At 37.7% G+C, this 22,395-nt stretch overlaps 2 protein-coding genes across 2 annotated transcripts in view; one reads left to right on the top strand and one right to left on the bottom strand.

The window, feature by feature from the left end:
- The window catches only part of LOC127417862 (uncharacterized), a 197,992-nt gene extending 185,663 nt beyond the window's left edge, over positions 1-12,329 (top strand). The window contains exons 13-19 of the mRNA XM_051658098.1: positions 4,053-4,391; positions 5,070-5,303; positions 6,886-6,954; positions 7,586-7,639; positions 7,722-7,829; positions 8,841-8,918; positions 9,220-12,329. Coding sequence (XP_051514058.1) covers positions 4,053-4,391; positions 5,070-5,303; positions 6,886-6,954; positions 7,586-7,639; positions 7,722-7,829; positions 8,841-8,918; positions 9,220-9,401 — 1,064 coding nt within the window. The 3' untranslated portion in view covers positions 9,402-12,329. The remainder of the gene's footprint in view (positions 1-4,052; positions 4,392-5,069; positions 5,304-6,885; positions 6,955-7,585; positions 7,640-7,721; positions 7,830-8,840; positions 8,919-9,219) is intronic.
- Positions 12,330-13,415: 1,086 nt separating this feature from the next.
- The window catches only part of LOC127418109 (homeobox protein CDX-1-like), a 35,534-nt gene continuing 26,554 nt past the window's right edge, over positions 13,416-22,395 (bottom strand). The window contains exons 3-4 of the mRNA XM_051658497.1: positions 19,699-19,847; positions 13,416-16,381 (exon numbers count right to left, since the gene is read on the bottom strand). Of these exons, the coding sequence (XP_051514457.1) occupies positions 16,199-16,381; positions 19,699-19,847 (332 nt within the window). The 3' untranslated portion in view covers positions 13,416-16,198. The remainder of the gene's footprint in view (positions 16,382-19,698; positions 19,848-22,395) is intronic.

Raw genomic sequence — 22,395 nt, 5'->3', positions numbered from 1 at the left:
TGAGTGAACTATTTCTTTTAGTAGAAAATGAGGGGCCACATTGTCCTCCTTTTGAGATACAATGTTCCACATTGATTTAGTTCTTGTATCTTTTAAGCCCAGAAATAGTTGTGTTCTCATTCTCATGCATGATGCACAATTTTCTGAAGTTTGTGACTGGTGGCAGTGTTGTATAATCTTCTGCTGATGTATTGCTCTTCAGAGGTTGATACTTTTCTATCAGGCATTAGAAAAAACTTGATAAAGGCTAAGCATAATTATAAATTATTTTATCATCTCTACTTTCCTGGTAATTTATTATACAAATTAACACACTCTCTACATCAGGGTCAGTATTATATATATATAAACTAACAATATTATTAAAAAATAATATTATTAAAAATGTCACTGTTTTATTCTATTACATTAACACTTTTAAAGCTACTCAAGTTATTCAGCCAAAAGTATTGACTGGTTTTCTCATTTCCTTGTTATTGTTGTTTGATTAATAGACTTTATATGACATAGCCTACTAGACAGTGCTTAATTCGGTTACATGTACACTTCAAGTCCAACATTTTGATGCAAATACGCTTTTTGTCCCACTGTTTACGTTCACTTTAGACCAAACCGACTGCGTTTACATTAATGCCTCACCAAGACGGGCATTGGTGGAATTATAAAGTGTATTTGACCATTTAGTCGTGTACCCGCTTTAGCACTCTCTGAGCATGTGCGCATGCAAAGCGTACAAACATTAGCTGCCTGTCAATCAAACAGCACGCAGCTACAGATGTCAGGAAATAAAAAGTCAATCTTTTATATTTCATCTAGATCAACCAACCAGTGGCTGTCTTTCTATTGCGATTGATGTAATGAACACCCCTGGTCTAGATGTAGAACATTACTCAAATGTTTATCATCGATATCGAGGACATCTCTCTTTGTTTTTCAGATAAACATCAAGACTGTTTTATCGCCCAGCTCTATTGATAACATTGCCTTAATCTCTCACATCAACCCAATAATCTCAGTGATAGAGAGTTCATTTACAGGCTACATTACAGACACAGAATCTAGTAATCATGAATATTACATTTACCTCGATATGTTTTTTAAAATTAGAGGCAGGATTAATGCTGATATCTGGCTTGAGCAAGTTAAACTCACATGACACAATCAAGCAATTGGCCTTTTTCACTGTGAAAAGCCCTTTCAGGTGCGGCCGTGATGTTCAGGTGTTGAAAATGTGTTTGAGGCATCCTCCACATCCATACAGTTGGTGCCCGATCTACAGCTGCCGTTCAAGTTTTTTACGTGTGATTTGATTTGACGGGAGTCACGAGACTCTCTCTAGCCAATCATGTTAATGGATAAAAATAAAATCAGGACAGGGAAGTAGCGAACACAGACGGTGGGAAAATAGTGCATTAAAAGTACAGTTACAGCACTTAAAATGTACTCAAGTATATGTATTAGTATACAATTTTTAAACTACTTAAAAAAAGTATAATTCCTGGGAAAAACTACTTAATTATAGTAACGTTAGTATTTGTAATTCGTTACTTTACACCCCTAATTCCAAATAAAAATATTGTCATTTAAAGCATTTATTTGCAGAAAAATGACAACTGGTCCAAATAACAAAAAAGTGTTTTGATGCAGCGTTTTAATATAAAATCACAGCGCAAATTATGGTAACTCCAGGGTTGCTTGTGCATCAACATTAGACGCTGGAAATGTCCCGCCCATTACTGAAACAGAAAATATGATTGGCTAGCAAATATCCAATCGCGTCTGAAATGAACGTTCTGATTGGTGGATCAGTTTAGTCGGACTGTCTGTCTTGCCCGTGCCTTCAGTTGCACTCCCGTTGCTCTGTGCATGTGTAGAGAGGATCTCTGTACACTTATTAAAACACACACAATTCTCTCAATGGTGCTGCAGCATGGTGTTAGTAGATTGAAAAAGGTCCTGGTCAAAAGCCTACTCGTTGTTCTGGCATCCATACGTATCATCACTTATTTTAGGTGGGCATACACAAAATCCTAATGAAGATACTGTAGGTGGGCATACGGCGTATCCCTGCGTATGCCCTAGACCAGTGTTTCCCAACCACTGTGCCACGGCACACTAGAAATTATAATAATAATTTCAGGGATCCAAACTCCTCACCTTTCGGAGAAATTTGCCATTTTGAAACCATAATCGGTCACTTTCGTGATTGTGAAGAGCAATGATTAAATATCAGTCACTTTTGCACATTATACACGTTAAGCTGCAGAATACATTGAAGTCTATGAAGTGACTTTACACCAAAGTGTTTTTCACACGCATGTTTTTGCTTCAGCAATAATGTCTTTGAGAGTACTAAGCAACAAGAAATATTTAAAACTGTCCAAATTTGTGAAGAGATATTGAATGTCTCATAATTTCTTTTAATTAAATATGACCTTATCGTTTATGAATATCAGAGACCCCAGTTATTGAACTCATTTAAATTCACAGAGAAAACGCTTAGACCTAAACATAAACGAGTCTTTTTATTACTTTCTGCTATCAAAGCAACTGCAAGCTTTTTTTCTCTCTTCCAAATACATGTTTTCAATGTTTATTGTGCACACCTCCCGCTTTTTTACGTGGCAAACTCGTAAAATCGTCCCTCTGTGACGCTTTCTGCAACTCTTGTCATGTGGAGGGCAATGCGGCGCTTGACGCTGGCGTTGAACGGAGCGTTGACGTCTCGACTCAACTCATGTGAGATGCGCTTTACAGTGACGAAAGAACATTATTGAAACTCAGAATGATTATTATTTGTCTATTACTGTGGTCTTTTCTGATAAAAGACATGCTCAGCAGTTTAAATAGGCTACTGTAGGAAAATGATACCATAGATCTGCTTTGTGTTTATAATTCTTTTACTGAAGTCAGAAGATTTGTAGCCATGCAAGTTTTAATAGAGGAGAAGGACGTTATTGAAACTCACTATTATTAGACTATTATTGTTGTCTTTTTGGATGAAAAATAATGCTCAGACTGAAGGAAGACTATAGATCTGCTTAAACACTATAAAGTCTCTTGGTAGATTTCGGTCATGAACGACTCAAAATGATTCACTGACTCACTCATAGCACATAAGACGCTCATTTGTCGCCACCTGGTGACATCTCCAGAAGGGGTCACTGATCTAATCAGTGAATAAAATTGAACAAATTTGTGAAACAGAAGCAAGCCTCACCAAAATACTCTTTATTTTGCAGCTAATTCTGCACAATTGTAAACTTGATTAAACTTGAATCACTAAAATAGCTGGAAATGGTGCTTTTAGCTTATTCATTAAAAAAAAATATCCCCAGAAAAAAGTGATTGTCTTACCTTTTTTGCTTCTCATGAGTTTGCATCCCTGTAATTTGTTGTGGCATTGCAAGAACAAATCTACAAATTAGAAAAGAAGCAAATTTGCTGGTTTTTGTATTACCTGTTTAGCGCTCTTGCCACCTGTGACCCCACACAGCGTAGCCTACCTATGTGACTTTTTTATTTTATTTTTTTGCATAGCCGAATTTCAAACATTACAAGTAAACACGCTACTAACATGGACAGAAAACATGGACAAGTTCTTGAAAAGGAATAATATTGACGATGGTCACCTATTTGGGATAGTGGTGTGCCGTAGAATGTGTTACTCATAAAAAGTGTGCCGTGGCAGAAAAAAGGTTGGGAAACACTGCTCTAGACTACACTACTGATTAGTGGAGTATTACAGTAATATGTGAGTGAAAGTGTGTTAGTGTTGAGTGTCTGTGTTTATGGTGAAGATTATTTGAGAGGAATGAACTGAGATCAGATAAACTGTCTGTCTGAAATGTTTCTTCTGTACAACTTTAATTCTGTGAATATTTTTGTAATATGTGATTTCTTATATGAGTAAATGTGATATTAATTTATGATGAGAGTTATTTATAACCAGTAAGAGTCACACACATAATCCTTACAGTGTTTTTTGTTAAAATAATGTTCAGATGTTGATGTTGTTGGTATATTTCAGTGTTTGTGTTTGTGTTCTTCAGGTGTGGAGATGTTCTGCAGGTTTAATCAGACAGATCCCTGTTACGCAGCTCTGGGACACAAACTCTATCTGCAGATGGTGACGGATGATCATTATCACGAGCTGAAGTTATATAAGTGGATCGATAATGAGAAAGAGATCATTTTTAAAGTAAAGAATAAGAAAGAGAAGAAGAATGAAACACATGAGTCCATTAGAAACAGATCTGAGTTTATCTTTAATAATGGGACTCTGATTATAAACAGTGTGATCAGAACAGATTCAGGGACATACACATTAGAGCTCTATCACTCAGACGGCACACAGACACATGCTGTAAATCTTCCAGTGATTGTTGAAGGTACAGTAAATCTCTCATCAGAATAATTACAGTCTCACTTTCTCCACAGATCTCACTCTTATTCACATAAAATAGTGTCATATTTGTGAGTTTTCATTCATGTAGTTCTCTGTGGAATGTTTGTACTCCATTGATTAAGACGATCTTCAAAATAAAATACTAGTGTACTGCTTACTATATACTGCACAGTGTACACTGTATTCTATTTAAACAAAAAATAGAATGTGAAACAGAATGCAATATTTCACGTTTCAAACAGTAGTACTGTACGCTACACTGTTGTCACATGACCTCACTATGTCACATGTTTAATTCAGCAAGTGACATCCAGTTATTATCTCAGAAAATAATTATAGTTATTTTGATATTTAATCCAATTTTGTGTGAAAATGCCTTAACTCTTGTCTGATCAATTAATGATTCTAGAGAATGATCAAATCATGATTGATATTTCTCCTGACTGATTCATCAGAATGGAAATGAAATCTCAAGTCGAGATAATCGTATTGTTTCATTCTGCACATATTGACAAATGTAGCAGATCATCAGGGTTTTCATCATATAGAAAATTGTTCAGAAGAGAACACATAATGCACATTATAAAAATAGTTTGAGTAGTATAGATGTTATTCTGAACCTTGTGTTTGTCATGTGACTGTACTGTATCCCTCCCTCCAGCTCCTATTGGCTCAGTGGAAGTGTCAATCAAATGCTGGTCCAGTGGGGAGAAGCGAGCGTCCTGCTCCTCTGAGGGGGATCAGCTCATCTTCAGCTGGACTCTGAATGGACAAAAACTGGAGAATAGAAATAACACCATTCATCTGGATGAGGAAACTTCTGGAAACATCACCTGCACTGTGAACAACCACGTCAGTCATGGACAGAAGAATACTAGTGTAAACCGATGTCCTGGTGAGATTTTAATCTATAAATGTTCACATAATTACTTAAACAACAGCAACAGCAACAACAATGATACAAATAAATTGATTCTCTCAAGCTGTTCAAAAGCCACTTCAAAACATAAATAAATGGATAGTTCACCCAGAATTGAAAATTCTGTCATTTTCACCCACATGTCATTCCAAACCTGAATGTCTATCCTTGTTTGGTCTGTGACACACACACACATAATAAATAAATAAAAATGTAGAATGTCCTATTTGCTTTTTTTCCATGCAGTGGCAATGAATGGTGACTGGAGATGTTGAGTCTACAAAAGGATGCAAAATCACCATTAAGTGTCATAAATTAGTCCAAACAACCTGTGCTTTCAATTCCTATTCTTCTGAAGCCAAATATAAGTCACTGAATATCTTAATGAGAGTTTTTGTAAGAAGCTTGTTTAACACATTTACGTTTTTCTGTTTTAAATGGAACATATTCAAAGAAGAACCCTATTTAATTTCTGACGGAAATGAAAACAAGGCTGTGAGGGATACAAGTACAGTCTGATCTTTGTGTTGATCATTCAGCTGAAGAAACATTCAAAATACGCCATGCCAAAAGAAATTCAGCTGACCAAAAACTCCAGAAAACATTGGTTGTGGTAATTATCTTAAAAGAGGTAAAAGAGCCAATCAGCTTTTAGAAACAGACATGTGCATTAATTTTTTTTTAGCATAATCTAAGCACAATATATGAAACCATTGTTGTCAGATTTTACTGCTGATTTGAAATATGTTCTTTGATCATAATCTTGACCAACAGTTTTGGAGATTTCGGTCTTTCCCTTTCCTGAACTTTTATGCTTCTTCTTCTATCCATAGAAAATAGCTGCCCAAGAGCGTTCCAAATATGGCTGTTGAGTGGACTGACTTGCCTTGAAAGCCACTTTGCTCAAATCTAAAGCACAGCACTCAAGCATGTATCTAAAATAACGCAAGTTCTCGTGTAAGTGTATGAGTGCACAGAGTTTAAGCACGAGGCAGTGACTAAATTCAGAAACACATGCTACGATTGTACTCTTACTACTCCTGCCGTGTAGTATGAATAGTATGGTAGCATGCGATTTGATTTTGAATTTAAAGTCAAAGTGAATTAACTTCTCTCATGAACACGCCCAGAACAGCAAGTCAAGCTTTTCAGTGAAAAATGGCTCGAATTCGGTCTGTTCCGCAAACATAGATATCATATGAATCCAGAAGACTTGGAATATAAAGTCGTGTGGACTACTTTAATTACACTTTTATACCGATTTGGCATTCTTCATGAGTCTTAACATCACTAGTCACCATTCATTGCCACAGCACGGGAAAAACCAACTAGGACATTTTCCAAAATTTTCTCCTTTTGCATTCCACAGAAGAAAGTCATATAGGCTTGGAACAACATGAGGTAGAGTATATGATAGCAGAATTTTCAGTTTTGGGTGAACTATTTCTTTAATCAGTGTCATTGGCTAATTGTTCATCTCGGTAGTAAATTGATGTGTTTTGTGTAAATGTGTTCAGAGAGAGAATGTTGATGATTCTACAGTGATGTGTTGTTACAGGAACAACTACTGCAACTGTGACCTCACATCTGAACCCTACAGTGGCCAATAGCACACAGACTTCCAGCGGTATGAATTTCACTGAACATACTACAGGGAATTTCTCAGCTGGTAGGATTTCCCACATTGCGAATTCTGCAGCAGTTCCTCCATGGGTCTGTGAGATTAGCTGAATAAAATATCACAAATCACAAATTTGTTAGTCAAATAGAGTCACCCTATCCTAATTACAGACTTGCTTTCTTAAGTAGTAATTAGCACTGCACGATTTAAAATCAATAAAATAATATACTTTTAAAAAATATTGTGATTTGAAGGATGACACTATGAACATTACAAATCCCATTGGATTTTATCCCAATATTTAAAATCCCCCAAGTTTGATCTACTGAAAAATGGTTTCACTGTGAATTAGTTTCCATGGTTACTATTCTTATTGCTGTTGCTGTTGTTATTAATGAACTATTAAAATCTATTTTTGTGTTTGTTTATGAGGGATAGTTCAGGCAAAAATGAAAATTCTGTCATCATTTCCTCGCCCTCATTTTGTTCCAAACCTGCACGACTTTCTTTCTTATGGTTATAACAAAAGGAAATGTGAGTTAGGAAGTTAGGGACCGACAGCCTCAGTCACTACTCACTTTATATGCAGTACGTGTTTTTTAATAATGGTAACTGAGGCTACAATTCTGCTCAACAGCTTTTGTGTTTCATAGAAAAAAGAAAGTCATACGGGTGTCAAAACAACAAGAGGGTGAGTAAATAATGACAGAACTGTCATTTTGGGTGAACTGTCCCTTTCATTTTCTAATCCTGTTGTGGATGTTACATTTCAGTCCTTGCTACAAGTCTGATCACTCTGTGCTCGGTTGTTGTGATCCTGATTGTGCTGGTCATCATTGCATGTTACGTTTACAAGATGAAACAGCCGAAGCTGAGGGCAGGTCAGTTCATGTTGAGTGCATACATCTGCAGTCAATGCACTGAGGACAGTTTCACACATCTCAAATAGGCCACAGATAAGCAGCACATATTTATTTTGGTACCAGTATTAACCAGTTACTGTACTGATCAATTGTAATGGTTTATTGGGTTATTTTAACAGAAGTAGCAAAATGATTCATGAAGTTCCAAACGGTATGGAGCATGAGCGTTCACATATAGCAGAAAGCGTTCAATACACTCGCTCGTCTCTTTCTCTGTGTGTGCTTTATTGCTGTCTGCTCACTCAGCGAGCATTTTAAAAGTCTCAGTTTACGGTGGAGGAAAATGTGGTTCCTGTGTGGATCAGTAAACATAGCAAAATCAACGCGTTTTCAAACTAAAACATATTAGAGTGGGCGTGGCCTCAGGATGTATAGAAAACAGATAGCTGTTCCATTTCAGGTGTTTTTGTGTTTTGATATATCCGTTATTTAAACATGCACTTTTCAAGCATTCCATAGACTGTAAAGTGATATTCAGACTCACATATTAAAGCTTATGTAATGATGGAAATATAGTATGAATATTTAGAATTATTACAGTGATGCGGATTTTGTATTTGAACTAAATATGTTAAATATTTACCAAAAATGACATAAAGGAAAAAAATGTAAATTATGTACTCAAGGATTTGCTACAACTCTGTTTTTATTGCTTGTCCAGATTAACTCCTAATTTGAGTGTTTTGATCTTGAAATATTTATTGTTTAGTATGTTCATTTATATTAAGTTATGCAGTGTTATTGATTAGTCTTACAGTATATGTTGATGAAAATGGTAATTTCCTCAAGGAAAATGATTGCTGTTTCATTAACTGTGATATTGTTTCTTGTAAACTGATTAATTTGGCCTCCGTGTGCAACACCTCATCATTTGGCATCAGTTGTTTTTGAGAGGATAATTTTCAGGTTAATACTGAAATGCATATTATAGTTTAATTGTTGCTAATTGTTGTGTTTTCTCTTTAACAGCAGTTGGTGAAACAGAACTCGTGTACGCTGACATCTCGCATAAGAAACACAACAGAGAGGATGAACATAAGAGACCAGGTGAGAAAGTGTCGTTTACATCGTGAGTTCAGAGAAATTAATGAGGCTTAGCTAATTATTCTGTAGTTTTTTTTTTTCATTCCAAAAATGTCCAAAAAACATAAATATATAAATGAATCATAATATAATTACATAAAGCAAAATTGGGTCATTCCAAGGCTTTTCAATAAATTCAAGTCTACCTAATACTCTATCTATGTATCTATATCTATAAATATGCCAACATGCCAATATGATCGGTAGCTAAACTTGCTAATCTTGCCCAACACCATGTCTTCATCATCTGTTTTTCTGTCCTTAGAGTTGACCCTAAATGCAGATGTGGAATATACTGCGGTCGGCCCTCAGACGAATAGGAAGAAGCGGAAGATGAAAGAGGAAGATGTTCAGTATGGAGAGGTGTCATTCACTCCAGCTGTCTCAAACAATCATCAGTATAAAGAACAGGAAGACTGTGTGTACTCTCAGGTACAGAGACAATAGAAAGACAAAACCCTTTTAAATACTGCTTGTCAACTAAAAATGAGTCCCAAATTTTTTGTTGTTGGTGTCAAAGGCGATGCGTCCAATCAAACTCGACAGTATTTTGACACAAAATGATCTGTCACTTTAAATCAGACATGAACTCATCCTCAAAAACCGTCAACAAAACTCCACAAGCTCAAAAACTATCCACCTTTTTCCTACATCCCGTGATGCTTAGTGAGAAATATGGGTGTTACTTCCATTGTCAAGTTAACACAGCTGTTGTTGCACGTACGTCCATTCATTCTTTCATTGAGGTGTTGGGATTTTGAGGAGAGCGTGAATGATTTCATGAGGATATATATCACTCACTGTATCAGTGTGTTACTGAACATTAATATACTACAAAAAAGTCATAAACACAAAGAAAATGCGAACACAGATACAGTTGAGATTTAATCTAAGCACAAACGCAACATTTCGAGCAAATTTATCGGTTGTTTTATTGGAGTACCTGTGTTAGTTCAGCTTCAGATGTGTATGCTTGTCATCTTGTTACCGTGTGCATGTTTAAATCCGACAGACACACTGAGGAAGAGCCGTGAAGTTCTTATGCTTTGGTATGTAATCGCTTTTTCAAGTTTTCTGATCGGACGGTTGTTTCCTTTTAAATTCGCACATTAGTTTATACATTTGTTTGGCGGGTGATTGACAGGTGAGAGGTGGTGCTTTGCTTTTAAACCCCAAATGCGATGTGGTTTTTCACTTCCTCTGTATGTGTTTTTTGTGATCCAATCACAAAACATTTTGCACCACGTTTACAACTATATATAGCGCTGACCTTTGCGATCGGATCATCGGAAACTCGTCTTATTACCAGCTGTAAACAGGGTCTTAAAATGACTTGCAGCCAGAGCTAGGGAATGCTGTAGAACAACTGCTATCAGGAAGACTCGCAGACTTGAGTGAAATTTAAGATGACATTTATTTGATGAATATAAAACAGAAATGTAATGTCTCTCTTTGGCGTAAGCCCCGTCTGGCGGTCCGAAGAAGTTGTACTCGGAACCGTCATATCCTGCCGGAGATAGGAGGCAGGGGCGAGGAGTCTTCCCCCGTGCAGGACGGGACTCAACTGGTGGTGGTGGGGTGGTGGAGGTTGCCGTGTTAGCACACTGAAACAGCAATGTGATAGATTGTGAGCAGACTTATAAAACAATAGCTTACATGTGATTGGCTAGGAGTTACCTTAGCTAATGGTGCGATGATGTACAGCTGCTAGTCTTCCCGCTAGAACTACGCTGCGCTTACATTTCCGGCGGAAGTCCCACCCACATTCGTTTCCCCAGTAAGACCCCCAGGAAAAAGGTGGATACAATCTAGACTACATTAAATACACAATAACATGTTAGTAACTGTGCAAAGGTTGTGCCTATGCAGCTTGTTTTTAAGGATATGCTTGTTTACTTTTGTACTGTAAATGATTTTGGTTCTGTACTGGGTCTCTAATTGACATCCAATGTGAAATCTGTTTCCTGAATCAAAACCGGTTGAGAGGCACTGATATAAAACACACCCGAGATAATTAATTTTATTAAATAATTGTACTTGTGTAAGATCACACTTCTACTAATGTCATGAAAACACAAAGGACTAGAATATTAAAGGGGTAGTTCACCCAAAAATGAACATTCTCTCATTATTTATTCACCCTCATGATATCTCAGGTGTGTATGACTTTCTTTCTTCACCAAAACACATTTGAAGAAAAATAGAAAAATAGCTCAGCTCGGTAGATCCTTAAAATACAAGTGAAGAGTCGTATGCATGATGTTTATGCTGACTGTCTGTTATTTGTGGAGCTTTAAAAGAGAAATCTCCATTCACTTGCATTTTAAGGACCTACTGAGCTGAGATATTTTTCTATTTCTCTTCAAATGTGTTCTGCTGAAGAAAGAAAGTCATACACCTCTGGGATATCATGAGGGTGAATAAATAATGAGTGAATTATCATTTTTGGGTGAACTATCCCTAGTGCAATTCTAAATGTTCAATTCATTTCACTCTGTGCACTGGACAGTTTATACAAATAATATTCATGTAGTATTTGAGCAGAATTTTTAAAGTGTAAAGTTCTCTGACATTTGTTAATATTTTAGCTGATACTGCATGTTCTGTGTGATTGTGTTACACCCATTTTGCAACTAAATGTTCAGACCGAACGCTTTTGCACTCTTGAGTATGCTAGCTAAATTGAAAAAAAGACTTGTTTCTTAAGAGGAAACCAAATGTGTTATTTTCCATCAACACTTCTGCTTTTGGGTTTTAAAGTGAACAATTTTTTTAAACATTAGTGGTGAACAGTGTGGGGAGGTTTTACTAAAGGATTGTTTGTGTATCTCGACTGGTAAAGCGATAATAAAATGTATAGCTTCAATTTACTTCAAATTGCCAAATGCGTAAAAGTCAGTCAAAACAAGCATTCATACCAAAGTGAATTTCAAAAAAGTGTACAAATCATGGTAACAGTATTTCACAAGACAGGCAGAAGAAACCTCAAACAACTGCAAATACTTTGTACTTCTAATGTTTAATGGTGAATCTTGAGGTGTGATTGGTCACCTCGTTTGGATGAGGTTGGACTGAAGCAATTACTATGACTCTGTTGCACCATTTAAACGCAGGGATAGAGACGTTTCTGGAGTCTGAACCCTTCATGTGGAGAGTGTGAGTTTTGTTGAGCAGTTCTGGCCTTTTTGTATTGTACTATGCATAATCTATTACATTAATGTATAATATTGAGATCATATTTTCTAGTTCTTTAGAGTTCTGTTATGTATGGTCTGTCCCTTCTAGAATTATTATTATTTTTAATTTTTTTTAATGTACATTTAAGCTAGATAAACAATCCGAAACAGTCTCTTTTTTTTTTTTTAACACTTTTTTAACCTTTAAAATCTTTGCCTGAGCTACTGGTGTGGATTTCTTAAAAGTGGTTTCCTGATAATATCATGTAATTTCCTGCTTCTGATAAACACCTCCTCCCATCTCAAAACTAGAAGTATCTGTCTGAATCTCTCAAAACCTGTCAAGAACTTGTCGGGGTCTTATATTACCCCAGAATATAAAACATTTAAATAATCTATTTTGTTTATAGAAAATAAAGCCTATTTTTAAGACCATTCAAATTTGAATATTTAAATTGTGTACTGCATTGTTATAAAAACAACTGCAGTTTTATATATATATATATATATATATAATTTGCATCATGTAGTTGTTGTTGTACTGCCTTTAATTTATGCTGATCAAAACAATATTAATTATTACAGTAGTTTTACTTTAATACAGTAATGTGCTAATTGTCATGAAAATAATGTCACAATACAACACACACACACACACACACACATGTTGGTGCAGCTATCATTATGAGGACTCTCCATAGACATAATGATTTTTATACTGTATGAACTATAGATTCTGATGTTATTGTAAATTGGTATATGTCTCATCACTGTCACGACTGCTATGTTGATCGGAACTGCACCCAAGAATTTCACACACCATTGCACTTGTGTATATGGCTGTGTGACAATAAAAGTGATTTGATTTGATTTGATTTGATTCTATCCCCTAACCCTAACCCTACCCCTAAACCTAACCCTCACATAAAACTTTCTGCATTTTTACATGTTCAATAAAACATCATTTAGTATGTTTTTGAAGCGATTTGAATTATGCGGACACTAGAAATGTCCTCATAAACCACATTTATAGCATAATACCCTTGTAATTACCAGTTTATAACCTAAAAAAAGTCCTCATAAACCACTTAAACCTGCCCACACACACACTCACACACACAAACACACACACACACACACACATACACACACACAAAAATACACACACGCCCACACATACACACACTCACACAACATTTTTATCTGTCCTGTTGTAAATAGACTTTCATTTGAAATGCAAAAGGAAATGATATCTGTAGGGATATTCAAAGGACGTTTTCAGGCACGTCTAGATATGTATATAGAATTGTATAGAGTTTTTTATTGTGTAAAGTTTGACTCTTTCTGTTTTGGGTGAGTTATGAGTGAGTTTTTCACAATGTATAAAGATTACACGGCTTTAAGTGTGAAATATATTCTTTTAGTTCTTCAATAAAGATGCTGAAGTGTGAAATGTGAACGAGATAGCTATTTCTTTATTTAATGGATTGAATCATGTGTCTTGAACTGGTAACAAATACTAGTTTATGTCTCTATGCTTTGACTTTTGAGTAAAATTTGGGCACAGTATCCAGAGTTAAACATTTAAGTATAATTTCTCTGCATTTTTAACACCTCTGTGTGTTATTTCAAATGAGGGTCAGTGGTAAAATTGTGAAATCAATCAAACATTAACCGATCAAACACATGATGTTGAAGGATATGAGTGGATGAATTTTACTGGCATCAAGTCTTTATTGACACTTTAATTGGCATGAATCATCTGACCGGTCTCAGAAACAGGCCACACCCATCTCATGCCATGAGACCAAACAAAACCCAACAGTTACAAACACAAACATGACAGCCTTTATTGATAATTGATAATTTCTAAGGTTTTCTTAGTGTTTTGTCCACCTTGTTGTTTTTGTTTGTGATGTTCTGCGTGACCTCAGTGTTCTTCTGTCAATGATTGTATGTGTTGAGTACGTGGTTACCGGTTCGGCTTCTGTTTTTATCAACAAACAGCATTTGTTTCCTCGTGTTATCACAACTCATGATCCGTAAACTCTTGCACGCTAACTAGTTTACACCCACTCAAAGTACAGTGTGCTTCAGAGTCAAATGAGATTCTGTGTTAGACTTTCTGTAAGTGGGTGAATCTCACAAAACCTGTCAATGTCCAGGCCATATTTCACCCTAAAATTAAAAGTAAAAAATAAATGAGAATTTACAGAAAGAAAATGAGCCATTTTTAGTACCTCTAAGATTCTGTTTGTATTATTTTGCATTAATTCAATTATTTTTACCATAATGCAAAAAATCTCATTCTCTTTATAATATTATTTAATTGAATTATACTACCATAGGTGTTTGTATACATTATGTTACTATTGTTGTGATGCCTTTGTTGTGCTGATTTAAATAAAAAATAAAACATTTTACTGTATTGTGATGAGAATTTAGGGGGAAACATGCTTGTCATGAAAAAATGTCACAATGCAAAACATTTTAATGGTCCTAAAAATAGGTTTCATTTTCTTTATAGAAAATATTATTTATTTTGAATTTTATTTAATAAATAAATGGAAATAATATATTATTTCAGTTTCCTATTTTATTTAATTTTTTTCGATTTTCTCCCCTTTTCACCCCAATTTGGAATGGCCAATTCCCAATGCGCTCTAAGTCCTCGTGGTGGTGTAGTGACTCGCCTCCATTCGGGTGGCGGAGGACGAATCTCAGTTGCGTCCGCGTCTGAGACCGTCAATCCGCGCATCTTATCACGTGGCTTGTTGAGCGCGTTACCACGGAGACGTAGTGCGTGTGGAGGCTTCACTCTATTCTCCGCGGCATTCACACACAACTCACCACACACCTCACCGAGAGCGAGAACCACATTATAGCAACCACGAGGAGGTTACCCCATGTGACTCTACCCTCCCTAGCAACCGGGCTAATTTGGTTGTTTAGGAGGCCTGGCTGGAGTCACTCAGCACGCCCTGGATTTGAACTTGCGACTCCAGGGGTGATAGTCAGAGTCAATACTCGCTGAGCTACCCAGGCCCCACTTCAGTTTCCTATTTTTAAGATTTATGCATGTTAATTTCATAACAAAATTCCATCAAACTGAATTGTGCAATTTTTGACAAAATTAATAAAACTTAGAGTATTTAGTTTTGTTGTTGTTGTTTGTTAACGATTACTACATTTCAATTTGAAAATTTGGAATTTTATTATGAAATTGAAATGCATAAATATTAAAATTATTTTTAAGTTTGTTATGCTGATTTAATCAAATAAATGTATTTCAGTAATTTCCTTACTGCAATACAGTAAAAAAGTATGCATGCATCTGGTAATGAGAATTTGGGAGGGAAACAATTTGGCTGGTTATGATAATAATAATGTTTCTAATAATAGGCTTAATTTTATTTGTGCAAAATATGATTTATTTATTTATATTTAGGGTAAAATGTGACATGGACATTTTTCTGTGAGAATACATTTTGAATAGTTTTTACTCTATTTTGAAGCAAAGCAATTGTGACTGCTTCCAGCTAAATGCTGCACCAAAAAAAATGCCGTTTAACTCCACTGTGTTTTACAGTCTGGCTTTGTAATCCTCTTCAAATATATTATTATTATTATTATTATTATAGACTTCATAAATGACTAATTACACTGAGGCACCAGTCCAGTCTATTTTTTTTAAGTCAGTTGATTGCTTGATTGAATACGTCAGTTATTCATGATCCAGTAGGTGTCAAATATTTTACATAGCAAAGCAAAACAGTTGTGATACAGGCACTTTAAATATATTGTCATACAATAAAACTCCAAAATCACTAGTTAGTGAGGCCACATCAAAAGCAGTATGCAAAACAATTTAGAAAATATTACGGCGTGTTTCTTCATAACTTCATCATACGCTGAGATCCTATTCATTCTTTACAAAATTAAAATACTGTGTGCTTATTCACAATAAAATGTGTTTGCGTGTCATCTGTGTAGTGCAATATGAACGTTCAGTGTCGCTGAATCCGTGTAAACATGTGAAACCGTTTATCCTTCTGGTTTAAAGAGTTCTCAATATTCCTCTTTGATGTTGCTCGATATATTGTCTGTCATCAAACCGTTATTGGTGCTGGAAACCATGGCGATGTTGCTGTGGACGGGCACATTGGATGTAGAGTTCTCTTGGGCCTGTTGAAGTCGCTTCTTGTTCATTTTTCTTTCTTTAGCTCGTCTGTTTTGGAACCAGATCTTCACCTGCCAATCAGAGAGTCAAGGTCATTTACACACCTGTAACACCTGATGTGGAATAATGGCTACGGTTTCACTTGCTATTTACAAAAAACCTCAAGGCAGAATGTAGTGTATGCAGTGCAGTATTCAGTAGTAAGCTAGTATTACCTTCTGTTCACTCATGGGTGAAAATAATACTCCAACTGAAATAGCATGTTATAATTGAACTGTGAAACTTTAAACGAGCCTTGATCTCTATCAACTTCCCCTTTCCAAGAAATGTAGCACCTACGTATATCTACGCCCCTGAATGCAGTCACATTTTCTTAATGGATCTTCAAGCCCAGATGCAATCTGCAGACTTTCCTTGCATTTTCTGAGCAGATTTACTGGGGATATTTGTGTAAATCTTTAAACACGTTTAGAAATGTTAAACGAAGTACTACGCTCATTTATGTATCTGAATGCTTTCTAGCATTAGCCAGATATTTAATAAACTAACATACAAGTGTTGCCAAATGTTTGGAACTTGGTTAACGATGCAGCCTGATCTCATGAAAATTATGTGACTGTGGTCACATTCTTGCTAAATGACATTACATGGTTCATCACATGTATGGCAGCAGTTCCGAAATGAAATGTCCACTGTGTGGCGCTAAAAGCGAGTAAAAAAATTCCCAAACAGATCAGGTTTTTAAGGTTAATGCTGTATGGAGTTTTAACCTACTGAGACCCGAGTGTGACTGTTGTGTGCATTTTCCATTTTCCTTTTCCCTTTTTAATTTATAACTAGTAGCCCCTGATAAACATGCAAAAATATCAATTCTATAACAAATAGTTTTCCTAAAATTTTTGAAATGCACCTTATTTTCATCCAAACTCTATATAAAGCCTCTGAAAGCAACTTTATTTTTCTCATTGTGATAATACACAATAGATATATGATTTCTAATGAAAAACTTGCACTATTGTCCACTATAGTGGTCATTGTGTTTAACATCGTGACGTTTCACGATAAATCGCTCAAATTTTAAAAATAACATATCAGATGAAATGAGAGACTCTAGTCTTTTAATTCAAACAGGTTTCAATGTAAAAACTTAATGAGGTTTCTTATCAGATGTAGTTTTGTTGGCGTTTCTCCCAAAGACAAACTTAGCTGTGATCGGCGCCATGTTGTTTTGTCACATGACTCCATACGTCGAAAGTTTAACACTTTACTGACTGCCCAGAGTCTTCTGAACTGAGATCAGTTGGTTTAAATGAATTTAAATTATGCTTTATGTATTGCGAAGCCAAAATGCAACATCTATGCAGAAGGATGCGGGGTTGCACAAGAGTACAGTGCATTCAGAAAGTATTCAATTTTTTCACATTTTGTTATGTTACAGCTATATGCTAAAATGCTTTAAATAATGTTTTATTTTTACATCAATCAACACTCCATACCCCATAATGCAAAAACCTGATTTTTTAATAACTTTGCACATTTATTAAAAAGAAAAAAAAATTAATATCACACTGACTTAAGTATACAGACCTTTAAATCAGTACGTAGTTGAAACACCTTTGGCAACGATTACAGCCTCAAGTATTTTTGGGTATGAAGCGACAAGCTTTTGCACACCTGGATTTGGGGATTTTCTGCCATTCTTCTCTGCATATCCTCTCAAACTCTGTCAGGTTGGATGGGGACCGTTGGTGGACAGCCATTTTCAGGTCTCTCCAGAGGTGTTCGATTGGATTCAAGTCCGGACTCTGGCTGGGCCACTCAAGGACATTCACAGAGTTGTCCCTAAACCACTATTGCGTTGTCTTGGCTGTGTGCTTATGGTTACTGTCCTGCCGGAAGGTGAACCATGGGCCCAATCTGAGGTCCTGAGCGCTCTGGAGCAGGTTTTCATTAAAGATATCTCTGTATTTCGCTGCATTCAGCTTTCCTTCATCCCTGACCAGTCCCCCAGTCCCTGCCACTGAAAAACACTCTTTCAGCATGATGCTACCACTACCATGCTTCACCCTTGGGATGGTATTGCGCAGGTGATGAACTGCGCCTGGTTTCCTCCAGACATGACGCTTGGATTGGAGGCTAAACAGTTCAATCTTCGTTTCATCAGACCAGAGAATCTTTCTCACAGTCTGAGAGTCCTTTAGGTGCTTTTTTATGTGTCTTGCACTTAGGAGAGGCTTCTGTCTGGCCACTCTGCCATTAAGCCCAGATCGGTGTTGCAGTGATGGTTGTCCTTCTGCAAGTTACTCCCATCTCCACACATGATCTCTGGAGCTTTACCAGAGTGAACATCGGGTTCTTGGTCACCTCTCTTACCAAGGCCCTTCTCCCCTGATTGCTCAGTTTGGTCAGGTGGCCAGCTCTAGGAAGAGTCCTGGTTGTTCCAAACTTCTTCCATTTAAGAATTATGGAGACCACTGTGCACTTGGGAACCTTCAATGAAGCTGGAACCTTTTTTGTAGCCTTCCCCAGATCTTTGCCTCAACACAATCCTGTCTCTGATCTCTGCAGGCAGTTCCTTTGACCTCATGGCTTGGTTTTTGCTCTGATATGCATTTTCAGCTGTGAGACCTTATATAGACAGGTGTGTGCCTTTCCAAATCATGTCCAATCTATTGAATTTGCCACAAATGGACTCCAATCAAAGTGTTGAAACATCTCAAAGATGATCCAGAGAAAAATTATCACAGCAAAGGGTCTGAATACTTATGTCAATGTGATATTTCAGTTTTTATTTTATTTTTTTTAAATTTGCAAAGTTATGAAAAATCTGTTTTTTGCTTTGTCATTATGGGGTATGAAGTGTAGATTGATGTGAAAGTAATAATAATAATTTAAAGCATTTTAGCATAGGGCTGCAACATAAAAAAATGTGGAAAAAAATGAAGGGGTCTGAATACTTTCCGAATGCACTGTATATCAACAAAACTGACCTCCCTACCCTAAACCTTAAACCCAAATCTAACCGATAGTGTCTGAAAAAGCAAATGTGAGATGAAAAACACAATTGCATTATTTTGCGGTGTTTCTATTACACTTTTGGGTCACATGTCAACTCACTTGCTCTTCCGGACTCTTATCTCGCTCTTTTACATCACAAGTGCAACGCTCTATCAGTTGATCACACTCGAACAAGCTTGTAAATGTAGTTGATTAAGTAATGCAAACGTTGTAGCGATTCTAGTGTTCACTTCACCTGGAAACTGACGTGATACGTACAATGAGCCACATAAAAATCACTTTGCAAATATGTAAGTATAGTATCGTGATTCTGTGAGACCACATCTGAATAATGGCCATTTCAGTTCTGGGAAAATCTTCTGTTAGATACCTGGCGTTCTGATAGGCTCAGGGACAATGCAAGCTCCACCTTCCGTCTGATGGTGATGTAGCGGCTGAAGTGGAATTCTTTTTCAAGCTCCAGGCGTTGAATGTCACTGTACACCACTCGGTATTTGTCCTTCGTCCTCGTTTTTCCTCCTGTGATCAGAACACATGTTTTAAATGTACTAATGTCTTAATAAAGGGTTCCCATGTCTTTTGACCAATAATTTTGTTTGTAAATACTGAATAAGGATTTTTTAAAACTTATTTCAGTAGTTTGCAAGTTAATGTAATCCTTCATTGAGGATAGTGTAAATGTGTTTGGCTCACTGTCCTGTGCGAAGGGCTCAAGGCTCGTGACTTGACCAGAGCTCAAATACTCAACCGGACTTACTAAATTAGCTACTGATGAAATAGATATGTGGAGATGGGGAGGTGGCGGGATTCCGGAAGGCTTGAGGCCATGTAGAGGTAAGCAGCTGTTTATATAAGCATACTCTGGCAGCGTGATTTGTCGGATTAAATGAACTTGCTCCTCCCGAACTTTAATGAAACTCCATTTCAGTAGTTCACAAGGTAATGTAATCCTGCACTGAGGATAGTGTAAATGTTTTTGGCTCTCTGTCCTGGGTGAAGGGCTTGAGGCCCAAGACTTGGCCCAAGCTTGAATACCTCCCAAAAAGAAGTGATGAAACGTCGGCGGGGGGGGGGGTGCTTAGTGCTTGCTAAGCCCTGTGTGAGAAGGGCAGAGGTGCCAAAGATGATAGAACGAGCGGAGCTGCTAGCAAAGGCAGCCTCATGCTATGGTCCACTCGGGGGATAGGAAACTGAGAGGTGCAGGATAGGTAGAAAATGGAGAGTGAAAATAGGCTGAATCACTGAAAGGACAGTGGCAGTTACGGCCGCATGGAAATAAGCTCTTGCGGGAGCTGTTATTGCACTGGAGGGATCTGCTATGCACAAACACAGGGGCCACACGGAAGAGCCCTGCGATTCGAATGGGAGAGCCCATGACTTGGAAGTGGTGACTCTCACTGCATTCGAATGGGAGAGCCCTTACTGCAATTAGAATGGGAGAGCCCATGCTGCGTTTGAACGGGAGAGCCATACTGTGTTTGAACAGGAGAGCCATACTGCATTTGAATGGGAGAGACATACTGCGATTCAAATGGGAGAGCCCATGGCCTGCATGTGGTGACTCTCGCTGCATTCGAACTGGAGGGCTCTTACTGCTATTTAAGACAGGAATGCTCGCGCTGCATTTAAATGGGAGAGTCATACAGCCCACAGCCTGCAGGTAGTGACACTCACTGCATTCGAACGAAAGAGCTCTTTCTGCGATTCGAACAGGAGAGCCCATACTACGTTTAGAACGGGGAGAGCCCACAGCCTGTACGTGGTGACTCTAACTGCATTCAAATGGGTGAGCTCTTACTGCGATTCGAACGGGAGAGCCCATGCTGCGTTTTAACAGGGGGGCCATACTGCAATTCGAAAGGGAGAGCCCACGGCCTGGATATGGTGTCTCTCACTGCATTCGAGCGGGAGAGCCCATGCTGTATTCAAATGAAGTGATTAAAGTTGATTTAAAACGAGAGCCCTCCCCCTCTTTGCGATATGAACAGGCTGAATCCTTGAGCGCGGGACCGCACTGCGTTCAATGAGAGAACATATGATTCATGTGAGAATGGTTTATGCCATAATCAGTCAATCACTAGGTGGGTAATGGTTTGTTTGGTATGATTGGCATAATATGTGCTACTGAGCCATGGATGCTTAGACTCATGGCCTGAAAGACGTGCCGTGGTTGTGGCAAGTGAGTGGCGCATTTGTGCTGTTTTGCAGTGTAGTGGGAGATTTAGCCGCACGGCCCAAAAGACGCCACAGTTGCAGCACCTGCACAGCACATTTGTGCTGCTTAGGGATGTAGTGAAATAATAGTAGGGGCTCCGCAGGTGCGGTGTCGCCAAGTTTGGGTGCACTGCCCGAGGAGAGGGTTTGCGGTGAGGTACCGGGTTGGTACGTGAGTTAAAGGAGAAAGGGACTTGCAGTTGCCAAGTCGGGGCTTGTTACGGCAGCGTTGAGGCATAGACGATGGTAAAATGTTGAGGCTGCGGTGGGTTGGTATTAGAGCCATTAGTGAATGAGGCCGATGGAACCTGAAGCGGTCGTACATGAATCACATTGGTCCGCAGCTAATCATTGCGGTTAGCCGGGGCTCAAGGTTGGGAACGCATCTGTGTTCTGCTAAGATAACAGCCTAGCCCAGCATTCTGATAGTGGGTGTACATTGTTGGAATCATTGGAAGCAGGGCTACCGCTACTTGCTGCTTCCTTGAGGGACGGGTTTATGGATAATATAATATTTATGGATAATGTAAACAGTAATATGTAAAACATGCATTTGCAGGGCAAATGCCTAGCACTGAAAGGCACTGGCGATTGGGGTAACAGACGAATAGATCCACTGTAAAAGCTCTTCTAGGAAGAATTTCCCCACGATTAGGTGTTGCAAGACATCGTCGAACACGCTAGTGCAATGCTTGTTGAGGGAGACATGGTAAACATAGCGTCTGCGGATGTCTTAAACTTAATTGTTTGCTAGATTAAATGTCTGGAACATATGTGAAGCAATGTCAGTATACATGCTTGCATGTGCATACGTACAATGTCACCTGAAACTAAGTACCAAAATGAATATCAT

This window comes from Myxocyprinus asiaticus, chromosome 27 (assembly GCF_019703515.2).
Source record: "Myxocyprinus asiaticus isolate MX2 ecotype Aquarium Trade chromosome 27, UBuf_Myxa_2, whole genome shotgun sequence".
NCBI classification, from domain to species: domain Eukaryota; kingdom Metazoa; phylum Chordata; class Actinopteri; order Cypriniformes; family Catostomidae; genus Myxocyprinus; species Myxocyprinus asiaticus.
Note: the sequence above shows the minus strand (reverse complement) of the source record. Positions and strands in the feature narration are given on the sequence as shown.